General features: G+C 35.8%; 1 protein-coding gene across 3 annotated transcripts in view; it reads right to left on the reverse strand.

Moving 5' to 3' along the window:
* The window catches only part of Rb1cc1 (RB1 inducible coiled-coil 1), an 83,063-nt gene that overhangs the window by 12,831 nt on the left and 50,281 nt on the right, over window positions 1–19,951 (reverse strand). For all 3 annotated transcript variants that reach the window (XR_007212864.1, XM_048359270.1, XM_048359269.1), the window contains exons 12-18: window positions 19,679–19,740; window positions 18,848–18,951; window positions 18,322–18,448; window positions 16,323–18,223; window positions 3,575–3,740; window positions 1,929–2,037; window positions 1,596–1,836 (exon numbers count right to left, since the gene is read on the reverse strand). Coding sequence is in view for 2 of the 3 variants with exons in the window: in XM_048359270.1 (XP_048215227.1) it covers window positions 1,596–1,836; window positions 1,929–2,037; window positions 3,575–3,740; window positions 16,323–18,223; window positions 18,322–18,448; window positions 18,848–18,951; window positions 19,679–19,740 (2,710 nt within the window). In the remaining variant the exon portion in view is untranslated. The remainder of the gene's footprint in view (window positions 1–1,595; window positions 1,837–1,928; window positions 2,038–3,574; window positions 3,741–16,322; window positions 18,224–18,321; window positions 18,449–18,847; window positions 18,952–19,678; window positions 19,741–19,951) is intronic.

Below are 19,951 nucleotides of genomic sequence, written 5' to 3' on the forward strand. Positions count from 1 at the left end.
GGTAAGCATCTAATGGACTTTCCTGCTCAGGCTGGCTTTGAACAGCAATCCTCATTTCTCAACCTCATGAGTACCTAGGATTATAGATGTGAGCCACTAGCACCTGGCTACGTTTTATATTTTCTGGTAATATTTCAGAAATTTAAGTATTAATATAGATTGCTTATAAGAGTTTGCATTAAAGTTTCCAAAGTAGACTATTTAAGTTAGTACATGTACCAATATTGTCTATGTACTAGATCTAGATCTATAAAGCTTTTGGAGTTAAAAACAAGGCTAGGTGTACCCATTTACCTAGGAAGCATTTCTTTGAGTTTCTAATATTAATAACATATTTAAGAAACATTTTCTTTCTGCCTGCATTCATGTTTTGAAATAAATTCACTTGAGGCTATATAACTCCAAGAATAACACTTTGATTATGTTTTTGATTTGGGTTTACTTTTTCTTCTGTTGTTGTTGATAGCTTTTTAGGCCAGTATCAGAATGAAAACTCAGAGCCTTAGGCTCACTCAGCTTTATTTGCTTACTTGGCGTCATTCTAAAACTTAACTATTTTGTAGCTCAGATTCTGCTGTTTTTGAAGATGGAATCTCATAAACTTTTTGCCTAAACAATCAAACTTCAATCTTTCAAGTCTTAGTTCCTAAGTAGTTATGATTGTAGGTGTGAGCCTCAGTTCTACCCTTTCTCCTTTCATATTGATTGGACAAATAAATAAGTGCAGGCATTAGTACCTATGTATGTGTACCTAAATAAGTACTGTAATTTCCAGATGGACTTTGTGTATGTGTGTGCCAGTCCTGGGGCTTGCACTCAGGGCCTGGGCCTTTTCCCTGAGCTTTATTTTACTTAAGGTTAGCATTCTATCACTTGAGCTAGAGCTCTACTTCCACCTTTTTTGTTGTTAAAACTCACAGACTTTCTTGTCCATGCTGACTCTGAACCAGGATCCTCAGATCTCAGTTTCCTAAGTAGCTAGGATGACAGGTATTAGACATCAGCACTCAGCTGAATTTTATTTTTATTTGTGAATATTTGGAATTTTGAGATTGTGTTTAGCATACAGATGATTTTTGGTTCATTATACCCTGTCTAAAAATATTTCTCCCTTAACTTTATAAAGACTTTACAAAAGACTTTATAAATAACTTTATAAAACCTTTTGGTGGGGCTGGGGATATGGCCTAGTGGCTAGAGTGCCTGCCTTATATACATGAGGCCCTGGGTTCGATTCCCCAGCATCACATATACAGAAAATGGCCAGAAGTGGCGCTGTGACTCAAGTGGTAGAGTGCTAGCCTTGAGCAAAAAGAAGCCAGGGACAGTGCTCAGGCCCTGAGTCCAAGCCCCAGGACTGGCCAAAAAAAAAAACCTTTTGGTTTTTGGTTTTCTCCTTTATAGTATTATTTGGCTCTAACTGCCTTGCCTATACACAGAATATAGTAGGATGTCCCTTTCTTTCCAAGATTTGTTTTGAATGAATTATATACTTTATATAAGCTCCAAATAATCAGTAATGTTAGAAGCATCTCCTTTCTTGAGAATTTTGTAACTTACAGAACAGCACTGATGGTCTAAGCACAGATACTTACTGCACAGACATCATGCTTGTCTCCATTGTTGAATCCACTCTTCCTTCCTCTGCTGTGTCCATGGCTTGTCTTTCTGTCTCACCCGGGAATTCAGGAGCACAAGCTCCATAAAGCTCTGGGGCAGCAGTTATATGTGGAAGAGGAATAAAACTGCTACTACGCAACTTACTGACTTCTTCTTCAAGCTTCTTCTTCTCCTCAAGCAACCGAGCTCTATCTTCAGAAAGAGATTCTATCAGATCTAAAAGACACCAAATTGAAATAAGCATTACTTAATGAAAAGTACTTTACATTTTTAAAAATGATTTAAAATCTTATCAGAATAGTACTGACCTTTATCTCTCTCTTGTTGTTGCATTGTACTTTTTAATTTATCACTAAGATCATTGATTATGTTTTCTTTCCTCATTTTCTCTCTTGTCAAAACAGTGTTGAAATTGGTCTGAAACAAAGAGTAACTAATTATATGCATACATTTAGCAGCCAGTACTAAGAATAAAGTTAGACGTCTGTGGTACATATCTATATGGGGAAAATAGTACGATTCAAGAATGTTTATTTTTAAATAAGAAATGTTATATGCTCAAAAGAGGTTGTATTTTCTTGGTTTTTATTTACTATCTTAAAAACAAATACTACTTCCAGATTATCATCCATATATTATCAAAGAAAAAACATTAGCAAGCGATTTGGAAACTTCAGGGAAACTATAGTCACAGACAATATGAACACTGTTGTTACAAACTTGTCCTTTTCCTGCCTCTAAAATCTTTTGTCTTTTAAGTTTTGACTCCTATGCTAACATGAGTTAACTTTTGTTTTGGGCCACTAGATTTCTATTAGTTAGACTTTTACTCTCTGACTTATATACTTTCTTCCTATAAAGCTCATAGATCTAATTGCCTGCAGAGATACATGAGAATTGTAAATTTTAACTACAACAAAGTTGCTTTCATAAAGACTGAATTGTTAAAGATTTCATAAAAAAATCTTTTTGAACTATGGTAATCGATGAAATGTCGAGATGATCTAAATGGTCCCTTAAACATTTCCATCTGTCTAGCATTTTTTTCTTTTTGGGTGCTGGTATTGGGGCTTGTACTTTTAGCACTGTCCCTTAGTTTTTCACCAGGCTGGCATCAAATCTCCATCCTCAGTCTCCTGAGTAGCTAGAATCATAGGCATAAGACACTAGTGCCAGAATTTTGGCTAGCTGTTGATAAGACACTAGTGCTAGCCTTTTGGCCAGCTGTTGTATCCCAAGAATTCACTGATTCTTGGACAAATGAATAACAGTAATCCTAGCAACAATACGGTGGTTTAAGAGAAAAATAATTTGTTTTTACATAAAAATTTCAACAAATTCATTAGATGTTAAATATACTTTAGTTAATAAGCATACAAAAAGAACCCCGAAAAGATAATTTATAACCAGCTTTGTATAGTTTCTTTATTACATAGAAAAAATAAAAATATTTGTCAACAGACATTTTTCATCATTTAGTTTTTTCATGTTTGCTGTTTATACAAGATGAATTTTTGGAATGCCTATCACAATTGATAAGTATATGAGGAAGAGGGACTAAGTCATTTCTTCTAATTTCACTATATAACTAGTAATAGAAGTTTTAAAACTACAAAAACCTTAATCAGATAGCTATCAACTGTAAAACTCTTGGCTAGTACATTTCAGGAATTTGAAACTATATTTGTGTTTACAAACGAGCATACAGAGAAAATGCAAGAAAAAGAGATTAATGTAGAATAAATAATATAAATGATTTGTCACTTCTTCATTAACTGACAAGTCTTGCTCAGTTACTGTCCTTAGTAAACACTTTTCCAGGCTGTTGTTTTTTAATACATGACTTTATCATGAAAAATAAAAATTAACAGGACCAGGGATATACATCTTCCAGAAATCTTTATTAGATATTTTTATTTGTATTAGCCTTTTTCAAACAAGGATAGGCTCATACCTGTTGCTCAGCAATCAACGATGTTCGAACATTTTGCATTTCTTCATTCTTTCTTTTTTCTTGCTCTTCAAGTTGTTCTAGAAACTTAGCTTTTTCTTCTTGAAGTTTTTCTTGAAGTTCAGCAACTAAACCTGAAGCATCTTCTCTGGTAGATTCAATGGTATGACTTAAAAGTAGAATATCATATTAAATTTAATAATTACAGATACAGATAATTACAAATGTACCAAGTATTATATTTAGGCTATTTATCAGCCATTAACCTAATATAGTTAGAAAGCTATTTCTACTTGCCTTTATGACTTAAGGAAAAGTTTAGTAACAATGATATACTGGTTGACTCTATTAGATAAACTCACCATAATATGCTACTTTGTCTTGGTATGTATAACAATCAGTGTGCCTCCCCATTAACTTTGAGTTTCAGTTTTGCTATTCCTATATGCAATTTACATGACTGAAGAAAAAACAAAAATATCTAAAGATTTCTAAAATGTCTTAATTTTTATAAAATAGATTTTAGCTAATTTTGCAAGTGATGAATAAATAGTATGAAGCTAAAACCAAACTTAACTCTTCACATAAAAAAATTCTACATATTCCTGAACTGATTTTGTCAAAACCTTGCTCATTTCTTAAAGATTGCTTACCTGCATCAGATATGAGAAGACAAAGACAAGTAAAAAAGAAGAAACACTGAGCAATACTTATTTTAACTTCTGGTACACACTAATTATTAATCGTATTTATGTTCAACCTTTAGATAATCCTTAAAATAATCCTATGCATTGAAAATTTTAAAAGTAAATAAATCCTTCAAAAGTGTTAAAACATACTATACCAAAACAGGTTGCAGTGTGGCTAAAATCTCTCAGTCTACTTTCATTACCAAGTAGCTATGCCTTTAATGTGCACTTACTTGATTTTAAATACTTGAATGTTTTTAGAATCAGCATGCACTCTTCAATGAATGTTAATTTAAAATGTTTGTTCTTGTCCTATATAATTGGCTAATTACATGAAAAGGATGTATAATATTAAGGAGTGGTAATCATACATAGAATTGTTGGAACTTTTATTCAAATTTCTAAAATCACAGACAAAAAAAAAAAAAAACCTACTAATTTCACCAGGTGCCAGTGGCTCACCCCTGTAACCCCAGCTACTCTGGAAGCTAAGATCTGAGTGTCATGGTCCATTTACCCATCAAAAAGCCCCAAACAAGCTGCAGAGTGCGATAAATCTTGGAGATAGCACATAGGCCTTGAGTGTAAGCCCCAGGACCGGGCACAAAAACAAAAGGCAAAAATAAACAAAACATACAAATACAAAACCCTAATTAAAGCATGATGCCAAGACAAATCTTCCTTCAAAGGGATAAACAGCTTTTAAGAGCCAAACAAAACATGGAGTTTGAGACAAGCCTGAGACTGCTTCCGTAATTACAGGATGGGTGGAGTAAGCCTCCCTATTCCATAATAAAATTAAGTTAAAAGTTAAGGTAAAGGATTTGTTTTCAAAGTTTCATCTCTAAGTGTTGGGGGAGAAGAAATGTGTAAGTGAAACACTACAGCAGGTATAAAGTCCGAAAGGCTGCAGAGATGGAGTGTTCACAGAAAAGAAACAGAGTACAAAGAGGGCATGCTATTAACATTGAAATGCTCAGGGTAAAACTAGGTATAGGCAAAGATTATAAACAATCAAGTTCAGCTACATCTTTCTTGAAGAATAATCTCTACAATTCTAAATAAACAGCCTATGATGAGCAAAAATCAAGGCCAGATTCAGATAACAAAGCAGAGAATTACTAGAATGAGATAGGACATGTAGGGTAAGCCAAATCATGAATAATAACAGTAATAGCAAGTTTGACTATGAACACAATGTTAAGTCATTAAAAGTTTAATCCAGACAGTGACAAAGTATAAGTTTAGGTTTGTTTTTAAAAGCCTATTGTGAAGAGGAATATCATTGAAAGATTAGAATATAGTGTACGAGGCTGAAGGAGTTTATATTAATGAGAAAACTGTGTATTTAAATTATACATGAGTGTAAAGATGACAAGTAGGAAGTGGAAAGTACCTATAATTTCTAAGTATCCTGTCTCTTTGGACTTCCTGGTACACTATATTGCAGGATTAATATGCTGACCACTGAAAGATGATTTAAGGAGCACAAATGCATATAGACACCATTGTCACTTTTAAGTCACTGAATTATCCCCCAAACTCAACTGGTCTTTGTATATGGAGAGTTTTAAATCACTTATGACAGAACAGGAAAATAAAGAAAAGAAGGAGAGAAGGGATGGATGGAAGGCGGAAAATGAAGTAAGGAAAGCTAAAGATAAGATCATCAATAATCATCCTTGGGCAACAGGAATTTCTTACTAGCTGTATCAATGTGGCCAAAAGTGTACCTTATGACATATTGTTTGAAGCTCTCATTAGACCTCAGTGTGAATGTGATGGCACAAACCTGTAAATCCCAATTACTTAGGAGGCAGGGAACTCTTTCCTGAGGCTATCTGAGCAAAATAATGGTGAGACTCCTCTCAAAAAACAAGAGCTGGAGATGTGGGTCAAAAGAGGTGACACTGTTCAAAAAGAAATGTACTCATTACCTGACATAAAATTGTAACCCTCTGTATTTCACCTTTACAATAAAAATTTTTTTTAATAAAGTCATCATTAAAGGGGGGGAGGTGAGCTGAAGATGTTGCTCAAAAGGTAGAGTGGTTAACCAAGAATAGTAAACCATGGACTCAACCCCCAGCATCCCCTCTCCCCAAAAGACTTTCTGCACCACCCCCAAAAACAAAAACAGGCCACTATATGAAAATACAGGAAGAGGAAGACAGTGATGTATAAGAAAAAGGCCTCAGAAGATGTCAGATTTCAGCTGGGAGTCAGTGGTTCATGCCTGTAATCCATGCTACTCTGGAGGCTGAGATCTGAGGATCACGGTTCAAATCCAGCCTGGGCAGGAAAGTCCATGAGACTCTTAACTCCCATCAACCACTAGAAAACTCAAAGTGGCGCTGTGGCTCAAAGGGGTAGAGAGCTAGACACAGCGCCCAAGCCCAGAGTTCAAGCCCCAGGACCGACACCCCTCCCCCCAAAAGAAAAGAAAAAAAAACACCTCAGATTTCAAATTTGAAGAACTGTGACAAAGTAAGTTCCTGCTGTTTAAGCTATTCAATTGGTAGTATTTGTTAGGACATCTCTAGCAGAATAGCACTGGCTCACTGGGACGAAAACTATTATCTTACATCACTTGTCTCTGTTTGAAAGAACCTCATATCCTGTTCTGTCAAATCAAAAAATTCAGAAAAAAAAAAAAAAGAAAATGGATTTTAGGAGTTCTAAATAGCTGTCAAGTACATAACCTGTTCTATTTTAAATTACCATAGGCATGAAATGATCCTAACATCAGGAGGAATTAGCCTTAGTAACGTAGCCATAATAGTTAAAATGGGTTTTATTTTTCTACCAGTACCACTGTTCAGGACTCTGTGAAAAAGCAAGGAGCTGGGCTGGGAATATGGCTTAGTGGCAAGAGCACTTGCCTTGTATACATGAAGCCCAGGATTCGATTCCCCAGCACCACATATACAGAAAATGGCCAGAAGTGGCGCTATGGCTCAAGTGGCAGAGTGCTAGCCTTGAGCAAAAAGAAGCCAGGGACAGTGCTCAGGCCGTGAGTTCAAGGCCCAGACCCGGCAAAAAAAAAAAAAAAAGCAATACAATAGGGGGTAAGGGAGGATAGGCAGAAAAAGACTATAGTATACTACAATCCAGTTAAAAATGTAGCCCAACAAAACCACCACAAAAATCTAAGAAAATTATCAATAAAAGTTACTTTCTCCTTATAGTCAACCCAAACTCATATAAAACTATCTTTGCAAAAATGAACAGCACAGAAAGACTTTGAGAGCAGAATTCAAGGAAGCAGATACATTTGCTACCAGTTGAAATCTGTGATATCATAACCTAAAACTTGACAGTGAGTAGATACTGCCTTGTACCACCAAGGAAGTAGTTCCAGAATAAATTTCTATCGTTTCATGTATTTCTACCAAAAGAAAACTTGCATTGAATTATTAACTAGAGTGTCTAGATACATGTTAACTCTCTCCAAACATTTACAATATTAAATTTAGGGTTAATAATAATATACCAGAACCAAGAAACAATCCACAGAAGAAAATCTTCAAGAGATGAACAAACATTAAAAAAATTATACAGGGGGCTGGGGATATGGCCTAGTGGCAAGAGTGCCTGCCTCATATACATGAGGCCCTGGGTTCGATTCCCCAGTACCACATATACAAAAAATGGCCAGAAGTGGCGCTGTGGCTCAAGTGGCAGAGTGCTAGCCTTGAGCAAAAAGAAGCCAGGGACAGTGCTCAGGCCCTGAGTCCAAGCCCCAGGACTGGCCAAAAAAAAAAAAAAAAAAAAAAATTATACAGCAAAACAATAATCTGATTAATGGGCAGGAGAGTTGAACAGACTGTTCTCAGAAAAAGAAATATAAGAGGATGATACAGAAGATGTTCAATAACTTTAGCCATAAAGGAAATAATAAATCAAACCATACTAAGATCTCATCCGAATCAGCATAGTAATCAAATAAATGCTTACCAGGATTCGAGCAAAGGATGTTCAGGGACAGTACCCAGGCCCTGAGTTCAAGCCCCAGGACTGGCAACACACACACACACACACACACACACACACCACACACACACACACACACACACACACACACACACGGGTTCTTGTCTGAAAGTACTCCACCATTTGAGTACTGCAAATAAATAATAAATATACATATATACTTGAGAGGGGGAACTTCTCACCTGTTATTCCAACATATTTTCTATACTTTCTTCCTCGGTCCTGACTTACTGGTTTGAAAGATATTTGGTTCAAAAACAGGCCCCAGATCTTGGGCTATTTTGCTTTGAATTTTGCCATCAGGGTCTTGCTATCAATAATGAAGTTTGAGATGATGTTTTTAAAAATAACCAAGCTAGGGCTGGGACTATACCCTAGTGGTAAAGTACTCCTCTCGTATACATGAAGCCTTGGGTTTGATTCCTCAGCACCACATATGTAGAAAAAAACTGGAAGTGGTTCTGTGGCTCAAGTGGCAGAGTGTTAGCCTTGAGCAAAGAGAAGCCAGGGACAGTGCTGAGGCCCTGAGTCCAAGGTCCAGGACTGGCAAAAAAAAAAAAAAAAAAAAAAAAAAGTTGTTTTATTTGTTAAGATCAGCCAGCCAGAGAAACCATTATAAAGGGAGAAAAGTCTGAAAAACAAGAAAATCTGATATCTGCTTAGATTTGAGGGTAGTAATGACCTCACTGCTGCTGTAAAATACAACACTGGTAGGCCAGGGCATTCCATGGCTTAACAGTTTACATTTGTAGTTGTTTGATTTCAAGTAACAAATCAAAGACAAAGCTTTGGGTCGTGTTTCAAAATAGGTTTCTTCAGAAGATCCCTACACAGCCAACAACCTCTTTGTCTAGAGATTACGGTCACTTCATCTCAAGTTGGTTCCATTCTCAACAAGTCCATCCTTTCAACAACTTTTCCCCACAATTTATTTCTAGATCCACCACTCATTCAAACTTAACCTGAGAGTAACTGTAAAGCAATATTTATTTCAGCAGAAACTATGAAGAGATATGAAGAAAAAGGACCAAGGGAAAAGTAGAACAGGAAGGAGAAACTTGGTTCTGAATTCATATGAAATTACTTAGAATTTCATTGTAAATAGCTACAGGTTTCAGACTCAATGTTAGCAACTGATATTTTCCAAACAAGCATAAAAATGAGATGACAGGAGGCGGCCCTTGATACAAATAGGCACATTCAGTCTACTACCTCTTTTTTGTAAGTTGCTGAACATGGCCACAAAGCAAACAGGAGGATCTATAGCCAAACAACAAAGAGCTTTTTCAAATATATAAAGCAATGACACTTCCAATTTTCACTACAGAAAACAGCTTTCACTAAAAACAAAACAAAACATGCTGGACTCTGGTTACCCACACTGGTAAATTTCAGTATTTGGGAAGCCAAAGCAGGATAAAGGCCAGCCTCTATATAGGAAAGATCATGTTGATAGGGAGATCATGCCTCCAAAAACAAATGAAAAAGTTATGTATACTAACATGTAATGGGCCATTATACTAAAATGACTTTTAAAATCTCCACTTTAGTGCAGGAAACATTGATCTACAAGAAGATTTATCAATTATGACCAAATATGAACACAACGACGTATGAGTCTAGTTTTATAAGAGGAAGATTAAGTTAAAAATACCACTCTTGTTTCTTATGTGAAGGATAGAAACACATTCACAAGAAGTGCACATATGACTGAGATTATAAGTGGCCTGAAAATTCTAAAATATGTACTATGTGACCCATTATAGAATAATTCTGATTTACATGAAAACGTGTGAAGGTAGTTCTTCTGGAAGGGTCTAAAGGATATCCAAGGATATCTAAAGGATATCCAAGACTTCGAGAAATATAAAAGTGTAAAAGTTATAGTGCCCGAAATGTAATTAATACATATAATGGGAATGACAGGATGCTGCAGTGCCAAAGATCAGTTTGTGACGTATAACCACCAAGGATGTCATGTGGTTCCATTAAAGGTAGCAGAGCCAGAGCAGTAACCAGTTTTTCCTAAAGCATTTTTCACAGTGGTTCTGTCATAGAATGAGCTGATTAAAGGCTTGTTAAAACTATCAACTCTATACTTCAGACTAAATCTAAACCTAAAAGGAAATCTAAGTCGAGAGAATCCTACTCCTTACCCAAGTCTGAGATCTGTACCAATAATCAACTACAATGTCAAAGGATCTATGGTCTTCTATACTGGCTCATCCTCAACCCACTGTGGCCTATCAGGGTAACGTGTATTATTTGAACGTTAAGAGCCCACTGGGTCTCTCCCATGAAACTTGTTAAAGTCCAGAATCAGTACTGGAACAAATCACACTATACATATAAGTTCTCTTACTCATGGAATGAAAACTGTTATGGCAGAAAAGGCAAGTTGAACTTTCTTATCTCACTTCATATGAGATTTTTAATATATACTTATTTAATCTACATATGTCCTACCCAGAAGAAATTTGCAATGGATTATCATAAAATTAGGGGTTGTCTAACAACCACTGTTGGTCTGGGGATATGGCCTAGTGGCAAGAGAGCTTGCCTCGTATACATGAGGCCCTGGGTTCGATTCCCCAGCACCACATATACAGAAAACGGCCAGAAGTGGCACTGTGGCTCAAGTGGCAGAGTGCTAGCCTTGAGCAAAAGGAAGCCAGGGACAGTGCTCAGGCCCTGAGTCCAAGGCCCAGGACTGGCCAAAAAACAAACAAACAAACAAACTAACAACCACTGTTGACCCATTTTCTTGATGGATCAAATCAGTAAGACCTCTATTTGACAAATACTTACTAGTTTGGCAACATACCTTCCCCACCCAAATTCCTATTAGTTAAAAGTAGGAGTTGAAATTTTCTGTTGGAAATGAGTAGCAATATTTATGTAATGATCTCCATTTCAACTACTCAATTCTTGACAAACAGGGTTACAGGCAATATACAAATTAATGGACATAGCAGTATTCTATTGCAATATTGGCAGTATTCCGTTGGAACACAAGCTTGCCTTATCTGTGGGATGTATATTTCAAATTCCTCCAAAAAATACCTGAAATCAGATAGCACAAACCTTAAATATATTATGTATTTTCCTATGCATAAATACCTAGTTTCAAAGTTTTTAATTAATATAAATTAGGCACAGTAAAAATGACAACAAAACAGAAGTTATAATATACTAAAGTAAGTTATATAAATGTGGTCTCTCAAAATATCCTAATTTACTATACTCACCCTTCTTTCTTGTGATGATGAGAGACGATAATGTCTACATGTTGAGATGAAGCGAGGTAAATGAGGTAGCCTCTGTTACATAGCGTCAGGCTACCAATGACCTACATCAGAAGGATCATCGAAGCATAATGAGGCGGGCTGACTACAGGTAAGTGAAACCATGGATAAGGGCTAGAGTTAGAGGGGGATATGGGACAGTAACACATGATACTCCACTGTATTCACAAGTGGCAAATAGATTTCACAAACCTAGTTTATTAATCTCTGGTTTGAATCATAGGCAAGTTTGTTTTTATCTATACTGATAGCAGTACATTTTTACTTAGGATTAGAGTTTATTAACTCTCTAGTCCTAATAAATCTAGTTGGTTGGATTTTGTTTTAAAAGAAAACCTGGCTGAAATGGTGCTGTGGCTCAAAGTGGTAGAGTGTGGCTAGCCTTAGGCAAAAGGGCTCAGGGACAGCGCCCAGGTCCTTGTGTTCAAGCTTTAAGCTCCATAACTGTCCAAGAAACAAAAGAAGAAAAAATAGAACAATTAAAGTAGAAATGTTGCCCAATAAGCATTAACCTCAGAGGCAACATGCAGCTCATTTGGACATACTGTCTTGAGCCAAAAACTTGGAAGTCTGTATAGGCCTCAAAGTAAAAATGATCTTGTGATAGGTCTATATCAGTATACATGTTGCTTTTGCCTTTGGGTCACATTTTCTAGTAGATGCTTAGTGTCTGTAACAGAAATGGATGGTGTATGGAGCCTGTGAGAGGTCCTATAGAATATTCACAATTAAGACTCTTAGGAATCTGGGATAGAAAACTGTTTGCCTTTTGGAAAATAAGTTATGGCTTGATATACACCGAAAACTGATAATGACCCCCCTAAGGTACTCTAAGAACGTGGCTACCTAATGCACAATACTCTCTCATCAAGTGGCATACATAATATTCAGCTCAAACGAATATTGAAGGCACAGGAAGGTATAGGAGCTTCAGGTTCCTGCTGCATTGCCTCTTTCCTGTGTAACTGTGGCATTTACAATGAGAAAAAAAAAACCTGGCAAGCTTGGAACCTAGCGATTCTACGCAACATACTGACATTCTTCAAAAGCATAGGTGAACCCATCAGAACCACAATGGTGGGGAACCTAGAAGAATGTTAGTGAAATCTTTACATGGGTTATTTATCAGAAAGTGCACTTAAAAGGAGAAATGCTGGCCAGGTGCCAATGGCTCACATTTGTAATAGTAACTACTCAGGAGGCTTAGATCTGTTTCTTGCAGTTCAAAGCTATCCTGGGCAGGGAAGTCCTGTGACCCTCTTGTCTCCAATTTAACCACCAGAATGCCAGAAGTGGAGCTGTGACTCAAGTGGTACTGCACTAGCTTTGAGCAAAACAGCAAGAGACAGCACCCAGGCCCTAAGTTCAAGTCCCAGGACCAACACAAAAAAGGAGAAATGGCAAAGGCTACAATGATTCGTGGAATGATTCATGGAGACGGCATAGTGTGCCTAGTTGGTGAAGGAATTGAACGTTTGTAATAAACTTGTGGAATGTGAATTTATAGCTCTTAAAACAGGAATGAAATATGAGGACTCTGAGAATATTTAAATCCTATTGAGATTATTGTGTCTACCTGTAAGGAACCTCTAAGGAACAAGTTCAATTCTCCAATGGATATCAGTAATTCATCTCTAGTCACACCTATGTTTCAGTCTCAAGTTTCCCTGGCAGCAGAAGTGAGGTTATAAATGGGTTTAGAAATATGGATTTCTACATAACAACAAAAACTGAGCACGTCCCTTCAAGCCTGGTGCTTCAGTGTTCCTAAAGGAGTCCAGCAGGCATCTGATGGCAGGCTGATGATACCAAATCACAACCATCACGAAAGGGAACACCAATCTGTCTTCACAAGATTAGATATTCTCCAAATGGACTATAGCCTTCCATACAATATTTTTTTGCCAAAACCAGTATTCCATTTAAAACACTGTACTCTCTAAAATCACTTCTGAACAAAGATATTTAGTGAAAAATGTGTAGTCATGATCTCATAATCATGGATGTCACCGGTCTTGCTACAGTTCTGACAAAATTGTTGAACAATAAATGTACTGCAGATGTGTGATATATTATGGCTAATGTGATTTCCAAATGCAGTATATCCTCTGAAACAGAGACCACACATTATGTGATAATTCTCCAACAGTCAGGATATATTAGAAAAAAACAGAACTGAAAACTGAAAAACCTATTGCTTCAAGAACTGTAAATAAAAATTCACAAGTTGGGATCATGTTGATTTAGAGAAGTGACTTTATTCCATTAAAATCAATTCTTCAATCAAGAAACACAACCAGTGTTTCCCTAAACTAAAAGAACCTTTATTCTGCCACTGGGCTGGTAAGGGCTCTTCATAATATTAAACCAAGAATCAATAATTGAAGCTGCTACATATTCCCCATCACTCACTGAAACATAGAACTTCTTCCACTGAGAAACAGGTTGCTTCTACACAATGAGTATAGACAGGAATATTAATGAAATCCAGGTGGATTTTCTGGGGCAACTCCTCATATCGATACTACTATGTATGATGATCGAAAAAAATTCAATGAAAAACTACAGCAATTGTATTACAGAAGTATCACATTAGTGGCAGTCTCTACTTTAGAAACAAAGATTTAAATCATACATATGTCAGGCAAAGAACTAAAAATCAGTTGAAACACTTGCTAAGGTAAAACATGGACTGGGTAATAAAAGGATGCTGGCTACATAAATGAAGACTAGTAATTAAGCCTAAACATATCAATTTTTTTAGCCTATTCTCCAATTACCTAGGTATAAAATATGGTATAATAATGGCAGCTAACACTTTATTTCAGCTTTTAACCTATCAAAGAGATTATGACAACAGAAAGGAAAATGAAAATCAACTATTCACCTTTGAAGAGCTACAGTGATGAGTCTGAGTCCCATTTTTTAAAGAGAGGGAAAGGGTATCTGAAGAAGGAACATAAGTTGCACCACATCAAACAAATAGGATATTGAAGTGTCTTTATTAAAATTTCAATATGGGCAAAAAAGAGACTGCTGAGTTTAAAATATGGTTTACAATGCTGGATAGTCTGTTTTCCCCTTGGCATTGATCTAACCCTTTCACACTTCAATGCAAATATGCTACATTGACCAGAATCCCTTGTTCATCTTCAAGTTTAACAATGAAAAGAACACCTGCAATGTTTGGAAGGTAGAAGAGAAGCCCAGGCTGATTTTCCCGAGGTGCTTGTAGCCAAATGTAGTTTCACAGGAGCTTCTTGGCAAGACAACTGAGAGCTACCTATTTTAAGCAGTAGGTTAAACCAGAACACTGCTGCTTTGAAGAGATTCTTGAATGCTGCAGTAGCTTGCCCGTGAGACAGAAAACATTCAGCTTCCTTAAGTGCTTCAGTGTCTGTCTTCCTGACAGTTCACTTTTAAATGAACAAAGACTATCTCTGGCTAGATATTAATAGGCTTTTCTTCTAAGTGTTCTATGCTGTAATCTTGGCATCTGTTCTTGTTGAGTCTGTATTATTACCCAGTTGTACTAAGAAGCTCGGTAGGTCAATCTGGAGAGAACTCCTGACTCTAGAGATATCTGATTGCCCTTAACATCTTATCAAGTTCCTCTTCTCCTTTCCTGGATATCACTTCAGCACACTTTCAGTAACTCTTATTGGAGTAGTTTGACTAGAATTCCCTTTATCTTCACTAACCTCTTCCCTATTTCCCCATGGCAAACTTCAAGTAGTCCATGCTATGAACAAATTTGAGCCTAGTTCTTTCTATACAGCTGTCTCTTTTTTCCTATTGCAATAGGAATATCACCCTTTAAACTACCATTCAGTATGGTTCTTTGATATTACTCTTCTCAGTAATGACTTTAGGGACTACTGTACCTCAGATTTGTAAACATGCATTCAAGTACTAATTCTCCTACTAAATTCTGCCCCCTAGAATGCAAAAATGGCATTTACTTTCAAATCAGAGGGGAGGGTATAAATATTCACTTTAAAAATTAATGACAGAACTAATTGATACCAATTATGTGCTGTAAACTATTTATTGGGTCACAAAATCTCATCACAAATTTTTTAAAAGTTGAAACACTAAAAACCACCCTCTGTGATCATGACATGAGACAATAATTTTTTTAAATGTAAAAACGACAAAAAAAAACAACCCCATACCACCCCACAAACAAAATACAACCACAGCACCACACCTGAATTTAAAAAATTCTCCAAGCACACAGAAAATTAATGAAATTACAATATCAGGAAATAACAAAAATCAACACTGCATATTCCTCATCTATGATTTAGCTGTTTCTAAACAACATTCAAAGAAAATTTTGTTTTAGTACATACATACAAGCAATAAAAACAAGTTAATTTCAACCAAATAATTTAGTGAAAACATGGAGAGCTTAAAAAGATCACTGAAATGTTTCAAATTTTCAAGTGTTTTCCTAAAAATCCAAAAACATGGACTCATTTTTCAAAGCCATTAATAGATTTACAGTCTATTACTTTTATGTATAATAATGACTAGGGGCTAAAGACGTGGCTCATACGGGAGAGCACAGGCTAATCAAGTGCAAAGTTCAGACCCCAGTACCACCACAAAAAAAGAAAAAAAATTACTAAAAAATACAACTTTTTATTTATAAAAAATAAATATCCCAATTACCACAATTCCCCAAAAACAGATACTGTGAGTATTCACACATTTCAATAATCAATATTTTAATTTTGTAATTACAGACTAAATTCTTACCTTTTTGCTATTTGATTCTCAAGATGTTTTATTTTTTCTAATAATTCTTTTTCCACAACTTCTCTCTCCAATTTAAATTCTCTCAGTGCAGACTGAATAGCTTCATCTTTTTCACAATTAAGCTTCTGGATTAACTGTTCTTTGTCTTGTTCATGGTTTATGAGCAATGTCTCTTTGTCTTTCTCAAGGTTCTGTATAATAGCTTCATATTTCTCTTCTTGTTGGGTGATTTGTTCATCCTTTTGTTTTTCAAGAACATTCAATTCGGAGTTCAATTTAATCTGCAATTCAACTATTTGTTCTTTTAAGTTCTTTTCTATTTCAAATGCTTGGTTATGCAAAGATGTTACTTTGTCTAATTCAGTTTTAAGTAGATTAGATTCTTCTTCGTGCCGACTAATTAACTCTGAAATGCATTGATCTTTTTCAATTGTCATTAAAGCTCTTAGCTCAGCTAGACCCACCTGATAATTTTCATTATTATCTTGAATTTTTTGGTTTAGTTTATTTATTTCTGTTCTCAAAGTCTCGGTCTCTTGTTCAAGAAGGGATTTCAAAGTCTCTTTCTGCTGTGTTTTGCTTTCTTCCAGCAAAATTTTTATTTCATCAGTTTCTGCTTCCTTCAATGCAAGTTCAACCTCTAACTTGCATCTCATGTCTGACAAATCAGAAACCTTGAGTTTCAATTCCTGCAGCTGTTGTTCTTTTTCCTGAACAGTTGTGGCATGAAACTCTTGTATTTGATCAATTCTTTGTTGATTTTCCTGTTTCAATTTCTCCAAGGAAACTTGGTGGTCTGTCCTAACTTTCTCAAACTCTTGTGTATGCCTGACATGCAGTGTGTCCTCCAATTCCTTTAGGTGGCTTTGCTCTAAGCACTGAAGTTCTGCCCTCAATAATTCTATTTTCTCATCACTTTCAACATGGAGTTTTTTCAAGTCTTCTAACACTATCTCTCGTGACTGTTTCAGTTCTTGAATTTCACAATCCTGAGTGTGCATAATATTTTCCATCTCCAACAGTTTCTGATCTTTCTCATTCTGCATACAAATGACAGCTTCCTTTTCATGCTTAATCAGGGCAAATTCATTATCTTTATTTTGTAACACTTCCTCAAGGCATACTAAGTCTCCTTTCAGTTTTTTAATTTTCTTTTCATTTTCTTCACTCTCCTTTACTAGTGCATCAAGTTTCCCTTCATATTCACTTTTTAGAGTCTGTAGTTCCTTTTGATGCTTTTCTTTTAGTGTTATTTCCAAGGAGCATTTTACTTTGTCAATAATGTTTTTTATTTCTAGTGCTGTACATTTTAAAGAATTTGAGAAGTCACACTGCTCTTTTTGTACAAATGTTCTGAAGTGGCAAAGGTCTTCCTTGATAGTCTGTATACTGAAGTGAGATTCTTGGGCAACAACTCTACATTTTTCCAATCGGACATTCAGAGAAGCACGACCTCCAAAATCCTCTGTACCACAAGTATTTGTATCCTGCATTCGTCTACTATCGATTGCATTGATGACTGATGAATAAAGTGATTCCACCATCATTTCTGGACTTTGTGGATCACTTATAGGATTAGGAGATGATAAATTTTCTTCTATCACAAACTCGTTCACAGCAGACATAAAATCTGACTCAGGACTCTCTGCTAACGAATCCAAGTCTAAAGAAACTTGGTGAATAGTTTGTTCTATGTTTGGATGGGGAATAGTTTCAAAATCAAATGTATGTGCATCAATGCTATCTGGAGATAATTCTTCTAAGGGGCATACTGCAGGACATAAGGGATCCTGAACAGTGAGTGGAGGAGGAGTTCTTGGTGAGGTAGTAGTTGTAATTCCTGTTGCACTTTCTATCCTTGGGGAAGAGGCTGATTGTGGGGACGACTGACTGACAGATACCTAGAAGACAGAGGAAAAAGCCTTAAAGAGCTGTAGTGATACAAGCATCATACACTGATGAGTGGAAGTGATTTAAAAAAAAAACAAAAAACATTTGCCTTTTGTTCATTCAGCAGATCTGTAATGGTCTGTGACATTTCGTCCAAACTTTGTGCGGCTTTTACCAAATTGTGTAGGGCAAGTACATGCTGGTGAAGAGGTTCAAAGTCACAAAGTAAAGGGATCCTGAAAAAGAACACAAGTCAATTAACTTCTGGTTTCTTACACAGAAGATAGATAACTGCAAACAAATTATTCCTTACATCAAAAATAATTAATAGCATACCAATTCCTCTTTAATCAACATCAGGAAAACTTGAAGAAGTCTAGTCATAATCAGTAAGGTGTTAAGACGTTTTATATCAGTATGCCATGTCACAGTAACTTTTACTAAAGAATAAATGGCATTATCTTTGTTTTCTGAAGATCTACATTACCCCCAAATTTCCCAAAGCAGTTGTAAAGGAGCCAGGACATTATAAAATATTTCTTAATCCTAGTACCTCTTAAGTACTAGTGCTACTTTCTATACAATGAAAACACTGAAATTTTAGAAATGAAGATAAAAATACTAACGACATTTACCTGAGGAATGGCTGAACTTCTGAAGGACAAAATGACTGCAGAAACTGTAAATCTTTTAATGAAATATCTGGAAGTTCACAGTCAAACTTTCTAGGCTTCTGAGTCTGTATAGAGCAAAAAAAAAAAAAAAAAGACTAATTAAAGTATGGCTTCTTACTATAATTAAATTCAGTACAATAAACTGGCAAAATGTGTCAAATGATCTTATCACAATTAAGGGAGAAAATAATTAGAAATTTAAATTATCCGAAGAAAACATAATATGTAGATTTTCTAAGCATTTAACAGATCAGGGTATGAATTTTTTGTGGTCAGTGAATATGCTTGTTCCTCCCTGTTTTATAGCAAAGAAGTTAGAGACAGAAAGTCATGCAAATATTTCTTCTCAATTAAAAAAAATCAATACATTAGATAAAACTAATTTAGAAATACACAAAACTCATTTTCCACAGTTTAATTCCAATGAAGACTTACTGGAGAGTTATCCCATTCTGATTTGCCAAGCCATTAAGGTATAGGAGACAAAAGGGCAGAGAGAAGGCAAAGCTAGGGAAGAAGAATGAGGAAAAGGAAGATAGGAAAAAAAGTGGGGGGGGTGGTCATCTAGTCCTACCAATCTTAACAGTATAATAGGAGCTATTAATATAAAATTGTAAATAGAAAAAAATTAGAAATATACCTTGAAACTCATTCCAGCTAACTTTTAAAGTTAAAAAACATCTCACTGATTTAATAAAGTTATAAGTAATTCTACTTCTGATATATACCTCTACTTCTAAAAAAAAGAGATTTTATAACATATAAATTTAATCACAGATAGAATATACATACACAAAAGGAAGGGGGCCAGGAGTCCAGTCCCCTAAACAGACGGTTTCTTAAAAAAGACTTCCCTGTGTAAAGAAATTAACAATCGTTATTTTAGAACTTTAAAATAAAAAACTATCTCTGGCTTGACAAACTTATTCAAAACATGACATGTTCCAGACTTAAAACTGAACAATGGCTCCAACACTACTAGTTGGTTTGTTGGGTTTTTTGTTTTGTTTTGTTTTTGACAGTTCTGGGGCTTGGACTCAGGGCCTGAGTGAGCACTGTCCCTGG

This window comes from Perognathus longimembris, chromosome 12 (assembly GCF_023159225.1).
Source record: "Perognathus longimembris pacificus isolate PPM17 chromosome 12, ASM2315922v1, whole genome shotgun sequence".
NCBI classification, from domain to species: domain Eukaryota; kingdom Metazoa; phylum Chordata; class Mammalia; order Rodentia; family Heteromyidae; genus Perognathus; species Perognathus longimembris.